The sequence below is a fragment of the Aricia agestis genome, chromosome 12 (assembly GCF_905147365.1).
Source record: "Aricia agestis chromosome 12, ilAriAges1.1, whole genome shotgun sequence".
Classification (NCBI taxonomy): domain Eukaryota; kingdom Metazoa; phylum Arthropoda; class Insecta; order Lepidoptera; family Lycaenidae; genus Aricia; species Aricia agestis.
Genome location: NC_056417.1, coordinates 16,111,088 through 16,129,194, shown reverse-complemented (window position 1 = coordinate 16,129,194; position 18,107 = coordinate 16,111,088). Strand labels below are relative to the sequence as shown.

The 18,107-nt window shown below is 37.0% G+C and overlaps 3 protein-coding genes and 1 non-coding gene across 7 annotated transcripts in view; 2 read left to right on the top strand and 2 right to left on the bottom strand.

The window, feature by feature from the left end:
• LOC121732622 (epsin-1) overlaps nucleotides 1-9,657 on the bottom strand; it is a 30,274-nt gene extending 20,617 nt beyond the window's left edge. For 2 of the 4 annotated variants that reach the window (XM_042122567.1, XM_042122571.1), the window contains exon 1: nucleotides 9,571-9,657. In XM_042122567.1, coding sequence (XP_041978501.1) covers nucleotides 9,571-9,606 — 36 coding nt within the window. In that variant the 5' untranslated portion in view covers nucleotides 9,607-9,657. Of the gene's footprint in view, nucleotides 1-4,123; nucleotides 4,459-4,552; nucleotides 4,792-9,570 lie in introns of those variants that run through there. The other 2 variants (XM_042122568.1, XM_042122570.1) reach the window with 2 other exon arrangements.
• LOC121732620 (nuclear pore complex protein Nup85) lies at nucleotides 6,856-14,703 on the top strand. Its single transcript, XM_042122565.1, has 9 exons — nucleotides 6,856-7,038; nucleotides 7,121-7,822; nucleotides 8,185-8,307; nucleotides 10,664-10,876; nucleotides 11,240-11,349; nucleotides 11,588-11,802; nucleotides 12,284-12,502; nucleotides 13,014-13,113; nucleotides 13,751-14,703. Exons 1-9 carry the CDS (start codon nucleotides 6,970-6,972, stop codon nucleotides 13,953-13,955), a joined length of 1,956 nt encoding a protein of 651 aa, XP_041978499.1. The 5' UTR covers nucleotides 6,856-6,969; the 3' UTR covers nucleotides 13,956-14,703.
• Trnam-cau lies at nucleotides 9,431-9,502 on the top strand. The gene has a single exon. It is a non-coding gene; the product is annotated as a tRNA-Met (tRNA).
• Nucleotides 14,704-15,565: 862 nt separating the features above from the next.
• LOC121732625 (7,8-dihydro-8-oxoguanine triphosphatase-like) lies at nucleotides 15,566-16,838 on the bottom strand. The gene has a single exon (XM_042122576.1). The coding sequence runs from the start codon at nucleotides 16,705-16,707 to the stop codon at nucleotides 16,204-16,206; it is 504 nt and encodes a 167-aa protein (XP_041978510.1). The 5' UTR covers nucleotides 16,708-16,838; the 3' UTR covers nucleotides 15,566-16,203.
• Between the last annotated feature and the right edge of the window lie 1,269 nt (nucleotides 16,839-18,107).

The following is an 18,107-nucleotide window of genomic DNA, read 5'->3' as shown; positions in this document are numbered from 1 at the left end:
ACTGTGTTGGCCTGTATTGGCACTTTCGTTATTCCACACTATCACTATCGCCGGCTGAATACCAAGTACACGTGATAGACGTTTCCTGTAATGACATAATGTGGCACGTGGCTAAACACACCGCACAATGAACCTTTCCACCCTGGGAATAAGGTTGACGAGTTGCCGGTTTGGTCAGCGAGCTTACATGGTGGTTTCGCCAAATAGTAGTCTTCCTCATCGAATTCGATAAGGCTCGGCAAACCCAGAAATTAAGAATTATTCCTTGATGCTGAGCCGAACTTGGTTTTGAATGTCCTATCACATGCAGCCCTACAGTAGAGTAGGCAGGCCGAGTTGTAAGTATAATAGATGTAGGAACTAGGAAGGTCTCTCTTTACGCAATCGGCGCTTTGCTTCAAGCGTATGTAGACGGTATTTCTCAAACTTTTCACTCTTGCTATTGGTCGTAGACCGCCAAGATGACCTCTTAGTAGCAAGCTTCGCCAAATACCACGACATGAAAACTATAGGGTTAGTTACATATTTTCTTATTGGAATTCTTAATTCAAGATGAAAAACTAACCACAACATGGTACATGTATTTAAACAAACGCCAGGCACAATCGACAGATAAGAGTATTTCGCCCTAGTTATTTTATTTCTTAGGTAGATAGACAATTAACACCAATTTAAAATTAATTTTAGCTGAACATATTTCACAAACATAACCAAATATTACGCAATCTACCAGCAATTAGTAGGATAACTTATTTTCCACGACGTATTCCCTCTGCCCTCACAATTCTTTCTCAGAACTGTTCTGCAGGTCAGGAGTCCAACATTTCTGCGAGATGCGTCAAATGGGCTGTCACAAACTCACAACCTATCATTTGTAGGTACTACATCGGTTGATTCGCAGCAGACAGCATAATATATACTAGAGATCGCCCAATGGTCGAAATTCGACTTGCAACGACATTAGGACTATAACTACTTTAGGTAAGTAGTTATAGTCCTAATGTCGTTGCAAGTCGAATATTTTGTAAAAAAATATTATCATAATATATTTTTTCAACTCTTGTCTCTGGGACTCATCTGATCTCATACTGGCCGTTTAAGCATTGTCTAATAGTATCTTAAATTCAATTAAAAAAAAAACTATAATCAATTTTCAATTTGTCAACAGACTTCATCCATAAATAAAAGAGTATAATTCGTAAGTATAGGCTTGTCACTCAAAAATCTGTCATCTTCCTTAGTAGTAGTGCTGTAGTATGTGTAACGTTTTATTTGTTAAAAATATATAGGTATGATAAAACCATAATTTTAAAATAATATTAGCTCGATGCACTCCTTCTCCATATAAACTATAACTGTGCGAAATTTCATGCACCTACGTTTCCCCATTTTTCGTAAAAAAGGTTACAAAGTTTTTCTCTCACGTATTAATATATAGATACCTACATAATTTGGTCGCAAAGTAAAACTCAGAAGACAGACGGCGCGGCGACTCAAAAGTCAAGACTCAAGACACATTGAATTGACATAACCTGACCAAATGCCGTAGCTTCCCAACTGTTTATGAATCAATTTCTTCGTTAGTATATGAATCACCATGCTCGTCATTTCGATAATATTCGATCTTTGGCCGATAACTTCTATCCAAAATATTCACGGACCGGAAAGATCGGAGTCGCCGTCATAGGTTGAGGAAGTCTACCGGTGTTCATTGTTACGGCTCTCTTCCGCGAGCGGCCACAAACAAACACACGCGGCCAGAACGAATTATAGTAGTTACTACTTGTTAAACACTGTGTTGCAACTTACATTTTATCAATCTTCCCCATATTTTCAGTCTTATATTACAAATAAAATAGCATGCCTGCTGTTCCTCCTCTTACTAAATATTTCTAGCAAAGAGCATAGGAGAGTTTTGTATGTAAAGTACGGTTCTCGGAGCATAAATTATTTAAACATCTCTTCTATGAAAGCTAAAGTAAAATAATGACGCACAGGCCAAAACGGACCGACGGTCTTATCAGCCTAACCAACTAAACAACATTTTGATGAACCTAACCTTACCTATGCCTCCTATAAGTACACCTGTAGCATTACACGTCAGTAGAATCATTAATTAACACGGCAAGTGTGGTAACTGGTAAGTGGTGAGCTACGTGCTTGTCGTCGTTTGCGTCACCGATCGATCATAGTTTCACTACACGACCTTCACCTTCGTCCCTAATTCCATCAACATCATCATCATCATCAGAAGCTACAAGGATAACAACACGACTTGACTGTCGTGGCGTGGTCGCGTGATGAGCTGGAGGAATACCTGGCTGCGCAGGAGAGAGAAAGACGGAAGTTTTTGGAACAGGCCTTTGTCCAGCAGTGGGACAGTTTATGTTTATAATAATTATTATTATAATAATAATATGCTGCTGGGCAAAGACAGCCCCCAAATAGCCACTTATATCCTGCATTTTGCTGTCTTTCTACAAAATAGAGAAAGTAACAGATTGACCATAAAATCTGTTACTTTATCCCTAAAGAAGTTTCAGTGTGGAGAAAAGTATAGGTCTATGGTAGTAGGAAATGATGCTAATAAGAATCAAGGAAAATGATCAAAACTTCTTATCCTGTGAGTTGTGACCTTACTGGAATGTCCTTACTTATAATTTATGGAAATCAGTTTGAAAACAAACTAAAATAAAGTATGATGCATCACACAACTCTTGATACTAAGAACTTTAATCAAACTAGTCAGTCAGTCAAACTAGTCAGTAGTCACTAATATTTTTAGGGGGAAGTTCTTTGCCTATCTGTCACTTTTTAAAAAGTTGAACAAACAGGCAAGAGGTTATTCTGTCACTATCTACATATTGTTTACAGCGACATGCTATCTGATAATGGCTAAATGCAGATCCTGATAAATTTATCAATTATCATTGTGTCAATTTGAATGTTCTTCCATTTTTACATATTCATCATCAACTAAATAAAATATTTAGCCTGCATATGCCATCGTAATTAAAACCACTGAACAGATTTTGATCAAATATTGTGAAAATATATTTTAAGTTTTTATTATGAAATGTGTAACTTCACAATTAACTAATTCCTGCTCAAACTTGCGGCCACATTTTTAGTTTTAGCAGACCTTTTATGTTAAATTACCCTGTAACTTTATGTCCCAATTTTTTTTTGAATTGCTATTAATAAGAATTCCTGCAGGACATTATACAACTTTTCAAGAAGATCTCATGCATGATACAAAGTCAGCTATTGCTACTGTTTAAACACATGACTGTGTTGTAACATTTAAATTAAAAAACATTAGGCATTTCTGTATCATTAAACACAGCCATTTTAAAAGTTGAGGCAGTATTATAATGTTTCAACATAATGGTAGATACTACGGTCTAATTATGAGAATCAAGTTTTGAATAAAAATGTTTCTTTTATTTACCAGATAAAATTTTAATAACCATTTCATTTTCAAACCATCAATTAGAATTATTATTATTATTTACCAAAGTAAAACCGGTATAATAAAATACAGAATATCCATTAATTAAAAGTCCTATATATTTACATGTAGTACATAACACTAAAAAACAAGTTATTGTCCTTTTTTGGCATGGATATTAATATGTAAATGTTATAGTTTAATATTGATTATAATATTATTCATAGTTAAATGTTTAGGCCTGGCAAGAGACAGTACATTGAAGCCAATACTCATATCACTATAAATTGTAACATGATCCTCTTCAGTTTGCATGTTGTGTGATGTGTCATTCGTTCACAAGGCATGAACTATGAAGCAAGGGTTAGCATACAAACGGAACTAAATTTGATCAGTTGGCTGTGAAAATAAGGCCTTCCATGAGAATTGGACCTGAATATTTTTAAAATATCTGCATTTTGTTTGCAATAATGTTTATGGTTGTTAATTTAGATTTTAGTCTAGAGATGTAGGACACTGTATTTAATTTTAATTGTTTACTCTGAATTGTTCACTAGTGGTGTGTTTGTGACGTTGTACAGCCTTTCTCGGGGGCATGTAAGTTAGTGCTAAGTCATTATTGCTGCATATTTCCAAGAATAGGTTAACTGATTATAATGTAGTCATACTTACAAAAAATATATTTCTGCCACAGTCAGCACAGAAAATTAGTTACACTTAACTAGAGATACACCGTTCGGCACTTTCGGATCAGACTGATGAACGAATCTAAATTCTGACCATTATCAATTCAAGATAACTTTTTATCATTATCACACAGCACAAAGATTTTTTGCTTCATACACAACTGACGTCACAGCACAGCCAACACAAACAAATAGATGATATTAGATTGACTATCTCGTATCACGATTCACGTCCTAATTTCGATTTCCTCAAAGTTTACCGCTAGGCGCTACCACTGAGGCCGAACTGGCGCCTTCGACCACGACTACGAGACAGCCTCCCCGAGCGGGTGAAGGCTCCTCAAATTACACAAAAACTGTGTCTGGGTCATACTGTTGAATAAAAAGAGAAACGGCGATTTAACGCAACACTTACCAAACTTGTATGCTGGTCCTTCTACACAAAATGTATAAATTTACTAGTGATATAAACACTTATAAAACATTCTACCGTTATCACTATTCACAGCACAGTTATATTTGTTTTAACTAACTAATTTTGTACAATATATAAGGCAAAACAAAACACTTTTTGACGAATTGACAAAAATCGAGTCATTCATGACAAATCAACATGTCCTCCAAAAGACATATCCGGTCAAGTTGACGTTGTATAATATTATGAATTAAACATTTACAAACTAATGTAAATACCAGGTACAACCAAAATTATTTAAATAATTTTACTAAAATATAATAAATTATATTATTACAAATGATACAACAATGGACATGTATTTTTTACTCCTCGAATCTCGATAACTTTTTTGATCTTTTGAAATATGTAAGCAACGGTAAATACACAGGCGACCGGAATGGGGACCGTGCAGAAACTATAGAGGGCGTCGTAATTCGACAGCAGCGACACGATGCGAGTAAAAGAAGTAACTTGTGAGTGACTTTGGCTTCGCATTCTCTTTGACCCCGGCTAGTTTATAAGTGTTTTTATATGTTTTAGACTATAAAATGATGTAATACTTACACTCCCAAGTTGCCACATGCGGCCGCGAGAACAACAACAGATTTCCAAGAATACGCGATCGAAGGATTAAAGTAAAAGACTAGATGACGCCCGCAACTTCGTTGCACCAAAAATCATTTATCGTGCAAGAACAGCGGGGCTATGTGTTATGTATTGCTAAATGTGACTAATGGTCACATTTAGCAATTCCTCTCAATCAATTCAGCAAATGCATTGTCAAAACTGTCAAACTGACAAAATACAGAAATGAATTGCGAGCAGAGTTGCATTTTGCGATTTTAGAAATCATATTATGATTCATATCATGATTCTTCAGAGCGACTATTTTAGCCCCGCCGTACATTTTCCTGGAATAAAAAGTATCCTATGTCCTTTCCCGGGGCTCAAAGTAAATCCATACCAAATTTCAGCAAAATTGGTTCAGCGGTTTGGGCGTGAAGTGCGAACAGACGTCTACACTTTCGCATTTATAATATTGAGTATGGATGGGTTTCTAACCGTAAACAAAGAACGAAAGCGTGAATAAAAATGTTTAAAGCTTATCTTGTTATCTAAGAAAACATCTGAAAAAGTAATTAGTAGCATCCATCAGCATAGAAAGTAAAAACTTGAAAAATTTTGCAATAAAATAATGAAGATGCAAAAATACTTATAATAATTACTGAAAATGCTTGTGGATTAATAAAATAAAACAAGTTCACTAAAATAAATGCTTTTATTTCATCAACCTTTACAACCGTTGGCTGTCACTATTTTTAACTAGTGTACCTAATCAGTGCAAACACTATATAAGTATTCTTTAAATAACACACAAAGACTGCACTATTAATAGTTTTCCTACTTGAAGAATCATCCTTTTGAGAACCAACACTTTGACAAGATGGTTCAAGGTAACACTATTACGGAGTACTATTATATTATATTCTGTGCCTCAGTGTTGAATTCCTGGCAGGACTTCTCCAAATTATCCTTACTTTTGATGCAACTTGTTGCATTCTAGTTGATGTCTTTGAAATTCTTTTTTAAAAGAGTTTTTTTTATTTTCTTCTCCAAGAAAAATTGTAGGTAGGTATATTATATGCCGGGTGTACAGGATTTTTCGATCTTGGCCAATTAAATGAGCGGTGCATGGGTATGTAAAATTTAGATGGAACTTGGAAGCCAGTTTGGATGTTTACTGAAAGAAGCAACGGTTATAGGTTAGGTTCATATTGTGTTCATCTAAATGAATTTACGGTTATAATCTACAAAATTCAGTGTTTTTACGAGTCTACACATAACATTCATGGAACTTTTTAAGTACTTACGTATGTTTACCGGCTTTTATCCATTTTCTTTCAATAAGCCATGGCATGTGAATACTTTTGGCAGGAAAATAGTAAAATTTTAGATCGTTCGATTTGCCTTTATTTTTCTTGTATGTATTAGAACATCCGGGAATACAACAATGCTTGAAAATACTCAAATTTCTCAAGAAATCCTTTAATTTTCCGTAGCTTGACTTGAGCTTGACAATAAAATTTTCGTAAAAGTTTCGGCTACTCGTCACTAGTGGCAGTGTCATCGCTCTGCACAGTGCACGGTCCCTTATAATAAATAAAGTTGACAATTTTTTATGCCCCTTTGGTTGAAGATCATAAAAAAACTAATGTCTTTTTTGACATTGACAATTCACAGTGATCTCGAACTGTCAAAAGCTCATGGATGAAAATTGAAATGCAAACAAATTGTAATGTAAACGGCTTTTTCTACTTACAAAATTATTGGTAGAGTGCAGTTTATACTCGTTGTACGAAAGTAATTTTATAGCAATGAATACATCAAGTAGTTTGGGAATTTCTCCGGCAAGCTCTGATCCTCAAAAGCGCATCAAAACCTTTGTAAGTGTATATTAATTTATGATCCTATTTGAGGGTTAGGTTTTTAAGATTCCGACGACATGATTTTCTCCTTTGATTTCAGGCACTACCAGGGCAATGCTTCCAAAAAGGCGCAGCACTGTCTTGGCGACGCGGAAATCAGTTCGCTATTTACCCCCGAAGCCAAAACGTAAACAAATCTACCGATGAAACGATTTCTAAAACACAGGATACCATCTTAAATATTCGTCAAGAAATATTGCTATTCAATCCGGTGATGCGCAAACTCGTCAACGAGGCCAACGGGACATTCCTAGCGCTGCAGAAGCTCGCCGAAACGAGCAAAAACACAGACAACCAGCTGGAGTTTCTCAAGCTATCTCGTCAGTATCGTTCGATCATTCGCGTCTGCGTAGAGAGTCTCCAGGAAGCAGCCGAGAAGGAACAAGATGGAGTGGAAAAGAATACTCTTCACTCGTACATCACTATATTCTATTCGGTAGAATGCATCTGGCATTTATGTGAAATTCTATTCATTGATGTGATTCCTGGTGATGTGGTGCTACCGTTTCTGTTGGAGTGGGTACGGTTCCATTTCCCCTGCCACGAACAAGCAGCCTCCCAGATGTTGGAAGCGTGTGAAAGGGGCTCGGAAGTGAATGCTGAATATTGGGACACAGTAACTGGTATGCTGATACAAGGCAGGATTGATGTGGTGAGGGCGCTGCTGAAACTGCACTCGCTGGCTGATAGCAACGAGTTCAAACTTGTTGACAACTCATTGAGAACGATGCCAGTATATAGTGTAAGTAATGTTCTATGTTATTATCTAGCAATGTTTTCTAAAGTTTGTAAAAATAATATTTAAGAATGGATAATGACTTCTGTTGTAATAACTTAATGATAATAACATAATATATTATGTTAACCCATCAATCGTGGAAAAACCAGACACAATAGATATTCTATCATCTATCACCAGTGAGCATATGGGACTTGACTAATTAATAGGTATCCAGATAAAATCAAAATTACAAATCACCCCCAAGTCCACAACACCCTCATTTTTTTCTTTGTCTGTTTACACATTTAGACCCTCAGCGCCAACAAGGGGGCGTTATCGCCCACTTTGGGAAAGGCTGTTTTAGACAAACTGTGTATGTTTAGGTGTATGGAGGTGTGTCTGCAGGAGAATTCACAATATCGTGGAAGCACTGGCAGGCGGAGTGCCGGGCCAAGCTCAGCAGCCGCGTGCTGGCCAACCAGCCACAGCTGGAACTTCTTATGAGGGTAAGTAATTTTTTTTATAAGTGGCCAACAACACACCTGCATATCTTCTAATGTTGCAGGTGTCCATGGTTGACGGTAATTGCTTTCCATCAGGTGACCCGTTTGCTTGTTTGCCCCCTTATTTTATAAAAAAAAGTGAGTTGTGTCAGGTAAATGCACACTAAGGTCTAAGACACACTTGCAAATATACATAATAATATTATGGTCATGTAACACACTTTTCAGTTTATAACTGTGTCATGGACATGTGTGTACACAGAACTTTATAATATACTATTTAAGTGTGTGGTAAGTGGTAACTGGTGAATTAATAAAATGATGTGCCTAGTAAGCCACATAAACATTGCCCACTTATAATTTTTCAAAAAGTGGATATGTATGACAACAAATACATAATGAAATTTTACTCTTTTTACTCGCAAATATTAAGTATGTTATTTCATAATAATTGAGTAACACAGATTAATTTTACATTTAAAAGTTTTAATGCAGTAAATAAAACAGTTCTAACATTTTTCATTTGTTGCTGTACTTAGGCGCAGCGCAGACGACAGACTATCCATAACGCATTTTTTAGTCCGTGGAAAAATAGAATCAATGCAATTATATGCAGTAACAGAAACGTCTGCGCTACGCGTCGTGTGCGTTACTTTCCACAGACTAAAAAGTGCGTCACGGATATGCGCCCACAGTCCACACGCGCCTTACAGTCCTATCATTATGTATATTAAAAGAATTAAGATACCTACATAATCTTTTTCATAAGTTAGTTATCAAACTTAAGAATACTTTAAGGTTAGTATTTACTGCATACCTACTTAGAGAAAATTAAAATTGTATCATTGCTAGTTTAATAAGTACCTACTTCAAGCTCTCCAAATTTAATGTATCGAAATATTTTTATAACTATATTATGTATGTTAAATTATTCTCAGTTAACTTCCATTAATAACATTCCAAATTATACTTTGTGGCATTGATTATATGGCGATAAAAAAAAAACGAAAAAAAAACCACGTTCAATTATTTTCAGTGAAGTTTTTTTTTCTCGTAAAAATGTGTGCGTATCGAACATCGATCGTATCCTAAGTATATGTGCCGCTATTTCGACATGTCGTCATAGAGCAGAGTGGCGCAGTGGAAGCGTGCTGGGCCCATAACCCAGAGGTCCGTGGATCGAAACCACGTTCTGCTAGAATCTTTTTTTTCTTTTTTTACTTTTATATTTTAATGTTAATAACTTTTGAATGTTTTTTTACTCACCAAATCTTCTAATACAATTTTCTTGTAAACGTGCATGAAGACGTGTTATAATTTGTAGCACTTCACACGACAATCACTAAACTTGTGAAACGCGGCACTGTTTCGTGAATAATTTATAAAATTATGTAAACAATTGGGAAATACATTGTTACATAACTATTTGTAGTACATACTTAAATGAAAATTTGATATTTAACAAAAATATTGGATTTCAGTCATATCGAAAATATATACTAGCAGGACTTCGTATTGTTCGTATTATATTATGACGATTTATATTGTTTTCAAAATATAATTTAACACAGAGTCCTTAGTATTTTGATATTCGTCTCTCCTCAAGAATCAAATTTCAATACTGTTTTTAATATCAATTTTTTAAATGTAGCAAACCTATTATGACTATTTCGTAAAATAGTTTTGTAAACATTATTTCAATCTATTCTCATATCTCCGTGAAGCTGTACCTACTTAATTGTGTTTACCTAAAACTCAATTTATGTTACGAAAATTCTTTATTTCTGTTAAGGTTTATTTCTAAGTACTCCTAATTACATATCTTAAAAGTATGTAATAGATATATTTTTTCAGTTGTCATGTCATGGACGGCTCGACCGGAGAAATACCGTGGTATTTCTCACAGAAAACCGGCGTGAAATAGCGCTTGTGCTGTGTTTCGCCGTGTGAGTGAGTTTACCGGAGGCCCAATCCCCTACCCCATTCCCTTCCCTACCCTCCCCTATTACCCTATTCCCTCTTAAAAGGCCGGCAACGCATCTACAGCTCTTCTGATGCTGCGAGTGTCCATGGGCGACGGAAGTTGCTTTCCATCAGATGACCCGTTTGCTCGTTTGCCCCCTTATTTTATTAAAAAAAAAAGTTAAAAGGGTAACTCTTTTGGTAAGTCGGTTGTGTAGTATGGTATGGGCCTCCGGCCTCAGTTAGTCAATAGGTAAATGTAATTCGCGAACTATTGCAGATCTTTAATCAGTCCTTATGCCTTGGACATTGCATAATGTATGTTTACACCTAAACGAGGTTTTAACTACTTCTAGTTCTAACTTTCGATTCTAATGTGTAATATTTTGATTTGCAGCTAATGTGCGGCGAGTACGGCGCGTTCGAGTCAATCCGTCCGCGATACGGTTCGTGGTTCGACGTTGTCGGCGGCTACGTGATGTTCACGTCGCCGTGGGCGCGCCGCCGCGAGCTCGGCGCCGCCGCCGCCGCGTGCGCCGGCCTGGCGACCACGCGCGTGTCGCACCTCGACGTGATGGTGCGCGCGCTGTGCGACGGCGACCTGCACCAGGTATGTTCGACGTGGTCGTCGTGGTCGTGCAACACGCATAAATCGCTGAACAGCCACTCTATTATGCAACTCTGACGAACATGAATTTCATTATGGCCACAAATTCGACGATTTTTTTTTCAAGTTGATTTATAAAAATATTGACATTATATATTTTTTAAATTGTGTTTTAACCGTCAAAATGGTGACCATATGCAATTAAGTTCATGTTCATTAAAGAGTTAAGTTTGTTTGTATGAAGCTTTTTTAAGTCTCTTGAACATAATTTTTTCTCGATGAAATGACCAGTTTCCGGGTCAGTGATAAACGAATAACTAGATTCCAGTATCAAAATTGTAAAATAAATGTGTTTAATATTTCCAGCTGATTCACGAGGTGCAGCAGGTGTGCGACGGCGGGTGGTGCGCGGCGCACCTCACCGACATGCTGCACCGCTGCGCCCGCCTGCACGTGCTCGACGCCCACCAGACAGAGTTAGTGACCACACATAGATACATGTATTGCTCGACACGTGGTTGACACGGACGCAGTCACACACGCTAGCACGCACGTGCACACACACACATACACACTTGCATGTCCGATTACCATTAACATCGCTCAAATGGCGACAATGTAGACTATATTGAGATATAACGATACTATGCTCTAAGTTATCAAATGGTCATTTGAATTTTTAACGAATCTAAACTCTTCTTGTACCTATTCCAGTGTAACTACTCGTCTCCGCGACAGCCTTATCCTGGAGTACGGTACACTATTATGCGAGCACAAGTCGCTGTGGCCGGCAGGTCTGTCCTACCTCGCCGCGACGACCGACGGCCTGCGCAGGGCCGAGCTTATTCTAGAACGGATACCGGTAGAGAGTGATGCTAAGGCGTTGAGGATATGTGCCGAGGCGAAGAAGTATGGTCTGCATGGTGTTGGTGAGTGAAAATTAATGGTCGTGCTGAAAATTTTAGTAGCTAGTGTATTGGTAAATTTATACTTAAGACGCACATACTAACGGTAGCACATACAGCGTGCTGCGTGACCCGCTTGACGTGTCTGGGTCACGCTGTTTGTCATCTCACGTTCGTTATGTCACGTAAGTAAGCTAAGTCTGCTTTACAAGGAAGCATAGCGACACGTTTTGTAGTACCACTAGAGAAATTGATTTATTGGCAAATAGCGGTAACGCAGGGCAATTATCTCGGCCGGCCCAGCCGACTCAACGTAACCCGCATTTTGAATTGGCATGACGTAGCATATTGTAAAGAGTTTATAAAATACGTAAATAACTCGAATAAGACATGACTGCGGGATCTCAAACGGTACTGTCTGGAGTACCGCGACGCACAATTCCACTACCATAAATCTTTAATTACTAATTACATATTATTTATACTTAATTTATTCACATTACAGCACAAACAGTATGCGCGGTGCGCGGCGCGCGCGCTCTGTCCGCGGGTCGAGTAGGCGGAGCTCTGTGCTGGGGAGCGCGCGCGCGGCGCGGGTCGCTGGTCCGAGCGGGCGCGCACGCCGCGTTACGCCGCTACTGCGCGCGCGGCACGCTGCCCGCTGCCGACCTGCTGCTGTCCGCTGCCGGCGCGCTGTTAGCGCATGACGCACCGCTGCTGCTTGGTGAGTGAAGTCACATTATAAGCTACATCAATGTTTAATATTAACAATGTTATCTATTGAAACGAAGTTCCTTATCGCGCGTTGCGAAAGGGGGCTAGACGGAAAAAGTTGTAACGACACTTTTATTAGTACCTGCATAATAGGGGCAGAGGGCGTTGATAGTATTCTTGGGCGTCAACTAGATGGCGTTTTTTTATAACTTCGTTCCATCCGGGTGTCCCTTGACACCTCTCAAGTTTTATTTATATCTTTTATTTGAAATTGGTTTTCTGTAATACTCTTTGTACGTGGCCATAAAACTGTATAAGAAAAGAGTAACTTTAGCGCGAAGATTTTAGTAAATACATTTTAGCAGAAGTGTACGAATAGATTTCTGGTACTAACGTTTTCGATTCTTATTAAGATTTCGACACTCTAGCGGCAGACAATGTGACTCACATAATATAACACCAATTGCTTGGATAATAAAGCTACCGTACTTTAAATATCTAACCTATTGTGATATCTCCAGGCAAATACAGCGAATTCCACCGCCTGTACAACAACCGCGAGTTCCGGGCGGCGGCCAAGCTGCTCGTCTCCCTCATCACATCCAACATCGCGCCTGACTAGTGAGTTGTGTTCATTGATATTGTACTATCAAAGAAAATGATGTACAGGCAGTTGACCGAGCAACGTCATTTGGTCGAGTTATGTCAATTCAATGAATAAATGAATGAATGAATACTTTATTGTGCACAATCACAGTTACAATAACAATATACATAAAATGGCGAGAGCACACAAAGGCGGCCTTATTACTACATAGCAATTTCTTCCAGGCAACCTTTGAAAGAAAGAAGCAAATTTCTGCACAAAAGGGTGTTGTGCTTAAAGTATAAAAAGATTAGAAATAAAAGATTAAAACACTATCAATAACAATATATAAATACGATCATAAATAATAAATAAAATACTTACATATATAATATATGTTATAATAGTAATATAATATATATTACAATATAATACAATACTACACACAAAATATTATAAAATAAATCAATATTAGTCGTGAGTCGTGACTCGTGATCTGATGGCATGTGTTTTATGTAATTTATGTAATGCTACCAAATACGTAGGTCCCCCACCTGCCTAGGAATCAACTACTCTGATAGTAATACAGTATAGGCTTTATCGAGGCCGGACTTCTACTCCAAAACCTTCCCCTATGCTATTATTGTTATTGTATCGGGATTGTTGTTTCAGTTTCTGGGACACGCTGCTCCTAGACACGCTACCCTTACTCGAGACAGAGGAGCCGGTTATATCGGCGGAAGATACCTACGAGATCATGCTGTGCCTGGAGCTCAAGTCGGGGTCACTCAGCACGGAGAAGGCGGAATTACTGCGACTGTCACTGGCAAGAAACCTGGCGAGAACATCGCTTGCAGACATGGATCGGGATGAATAGCGTTAATACTAAATAGTAGGGAATTAGAGATTGTCACGCAAAGGTCAGAGCAGAGGGCGCTAACCTAACACACAGTAAACACCCCGACATGTTGGCTACGTCATATCAGAATATTTTGTTTACTGCATATGCTGGTGCCTCACTCTAGGCTCTAGCGTCAAAACATTGCAGTAATATATCCTATTAGAAAGAAACTGTGCAGGACTACAGGTGGCATAATATGTCTACTATCTGGAAATTGATTCATATGCTGATTGCAGTCTTAAATAATTTGGTCAAGTTATAGTCAAGTCCAACTAACAGATTACAACACTGACTTGACATAACTCCACTAGATAATGTAGATCCGCCATCTGCCTATGAATCCTTTTATATTATAGTAAATAATCGATGATGATGATGAAATAATCGATTTTAAGTTTCGAATAGCGAGAACAATTCGCAGCTCTATCGTTGCGCACGTAACACGTTCCCTATCTATAAGTAGATTCAAAGTAAGGTCAATCTTTTGTGATGTGTAAATTATAAGTAAATTAAATTATAATAGTCAAAAATGTGTTAAACAGCATGACATGTTGTAAATTGTTGTATGAATTGATGGACTTTACTTCAGATTTTAGAGAATAAGCCAGGATGTTTTCCATTTTTGATACATTGTTGTTTTCTTGTCTGATTTACAATAAACTAATTGCGACATTTAGGGCATGTTTCACCACTTCCTGATAAGGCTATCCACCAATTAACTTGACAGATCAAGTATGGAGAATCTGTCAAAAAAGTTGTGAATAGCCTATTAGGGACTTTATCAGAAAGTGGTGAAACATGCCCTTAATGTCGCATAATTAGGTGCCTCTAAAATAGGTTTGATAACGGTCCGCAAAGGCTATTGTGAAGTATTAGTGTCGGCTGCAGGCAAATTTCCATTTATGTTAAGCTTAGTGGATACTACCAAACTGGTGCGCGACTTGTTGCTATACATTGTTGAAAGGCAATGAAACTGTGTAGCACTAGCAAGTAGCAACAGTCTGTCCATACTCCATGTAGATATGATCAGTTGTCGGTTAAAAATGTCGCCAGAAGAAATGTTTGTTAAAATTTTTGGTATAGATTTTTGAGGTTCTGCATTTACTATAACAAGGAAAACCCTAATATACTAAATATTGCAAAAGCACAAACTTCAAATTATTGTATTTATAACAACAATGTGAAATATCAAAGGAGTGTACTCCATTTCATTTTCATCTGAATGTAAACATTTTGTCAATGAAACTAACATGCCATCATATTCTTTTATTATGGTACTTACTTACAAAATTAATTTAGTATATTTAGATCAAAATGATTGAAACAGAGTATGCCTTTCTAACAGTAAAGTACTGACAATGGTGAAAAGTGATGTGTAAAACAAAGTACCTCAAAAAATAAGTATTTGGGGAGTAATTATAAGTGTATTTTTATTAATAAAAACTTGTTTAATGATTTTGTTCTTTGTATAGTTGTTAAACTATTTTTAATCAAGCCTAACATTATAATAATTATTATAAACACATACAAGTGAAATGTTTAAAAAAAATCTTTAATAACAATAATAGATCTTTAAGTAACATTGACACAGTTCAAGTTGAATAATCTTAACATAGTGATAGTAAAAAAACTTAACAAAAAATACCCTTGATGTAAAATACACTAAAATAATATTAACTAAAACACTGCAAGAAATAATTAGCCTGTATTAGAAGAAACAATACAATAATGATATTAAGGGTGCCTTCACATTAGGTCGCCAGGAGTGCGGCAGCAGCGTGACTTCGACACAAAAGAGGTGCGACAGCCTCGCGACTCTTTGGTATAGAAGTCCTTTCGCACGCGAGACCTAATGTGAAGGCAGCCTAAAGTCTTCATGTTTACCCCTATCCATAAAATCCTTCATAAAATTACTTCTAGTAACTAGTTTACCTGTTTTCAGTTTTCGTTTACTTTTATTTACTATTGACTAGTCACTAGCGGGCACAACAAATCTTGTCCTGTCATCGACATAAATCAATATTCGAAACTAAACACACAAATTCTCTATAGTCAAGAAAACACTATACCTAAGTATTATTTTAATTATTGTAATAATACCTTGCAGTTTCAAAAAAACTTACTGGCTATAAGATCAAGAATGTTAATAAAATTGAAAACAAATATTTGAAAACAAAAACAGATCTATGCCTAGACTATGCTATACATAGCTATTAAATTATAACTATAACTTTTTATTTGCATAGAAACTGTCCATAGACTCAAGTTCTTCTATGTGGTAGTTCAGAATTTTATCATAACCTTGGTAGTGAAACTTGGCATAGAAAAGTTTGTTGTTAAACATGTAGGGGAGCCAAATTTTGTCATCCAGCCACATGTCCTTATATGGTAAGTCGTTCTTATTAAACCATTTAGGGAGCATTTCCTCTGTCTCTGTTGGCGTTCCTTTGAAAACAGTAGTGGAGAATACTCTAACGTCCATCAAGGTGGATTCTCCTTCAAAAGTGAACTCCAAGTGACCTATGTTCTTCAAATCCTGGCTTTTAACAGTAACACAACACTCCTCGTGCAGTTCTCGAACGGCTGCGTCTACAATAGTTTCATTAGGTTCCACTTTACCACCAAAACCATTCCATTTATCTTTACCAAAACCACGTTTCTTTAGCCCGAGCAATACTTGAGAATCATTTTGTAGAAACACAAGTGTATACAATTTTCTTAGTATCATTTTATTTAATTAATTTTGTTAATGAAGTAGGAAAACACAGATAATAAGTATGTGACTGTATATGTAGGAAAAAGTGTTTATATCATAAACCTATAATGCTATGGTTTATATCACAAACTAGAATGCTAGTTTTTGTGTTTATTTTCGTTACATAAAATACAGCTGTCAGAAATCGAAAAACCCGCGAACAGCCGAGTGCCGACGTTGATAGTTCCTTCTTCTCCTTTTTTTTTCTTATTATGGCACTTCGGCTATATAACCATGGCCAGTGTCAAGTATTATAAATGGCGGGAAAACAGTATAATTGTTGCATACAATTTTCAGCATCGATTCTTTATATCGTCAGGTCAAAAGTCTAATCAAAGTCGAAGTAAAAAGTCAATACAGTCAAGGAGTCAAGTCGGTCGATTCAGTAAAGTAAAGGAGTTACTACCATATACTCCATCGAAACAGTAAAGCGTCTACGGTCTACCACTGTGCTAGACGCTTTACTGTTTCGATGGAGTTTTGGAGGGAACACAAAATAGCTCGTTTCCGGATATTGCATCACTTTCCTACACTTGTGCGCGATAACGAATATCTATTGGTTACACAACATCACTCATATTCCCGACAAAACTCCTTCTTCTTTTTTTCTTTGCATAAAATGGCGCTCGGCTTTTTAACCATAAACCAATATATTATAAGTTTATGTTTTTAACCATGGCCAGTGTCAAGTAAGTTTAAAGTTATGGCGGGAAATATATTTTCATCTTATACAGTGTGTTACAAAAATAAGTGATACTGCTTTAGGGTGGGTACGTGTTCCTTGTAGTGTATCTCAATCAAATATACAAATCATATAAAGATTCCAAAATAAAACCCTGCGCATGATATCCAATGCTCCCTGGTTCGTGCCAAATGAAATGTTAGGTACACCATGACTTATGTATACCCACAGTAAAACAAGAAATTGTACGCTACACCAAATCCTACAAGGAACGCATTGAACACCATCCAAATACCCTGGCACAATCATTAATGAATAATAACAATAAAGCACGACGCTTAAAGCGCAAAATACTGCAAGATATACTACAGTAAAATATATTGCTGTTTAAAAAAGAGGATGTGACACAGGTCACATACCGAGCGCGCCAACAACAGCACCAACCAAAATACTGCTGAATGTCCCATACTCAGGAGACAGATTGTAGTAAACAAAGAAAAAAAAAATGTTACACTATGTGCCTGTATATAAAATTCTCGTGTCACAATGTTAGGCCGCGTACTCCTCCGAAACGGCTTTACTGATTTTAACCTTTATAGTATGCATATTCCTTGACCCGAACCCTTCATGCCCTTTATTTATTAGAAATTTAATTATAATTAATTTATTTTAAGAAAATCTAAGATTTTGA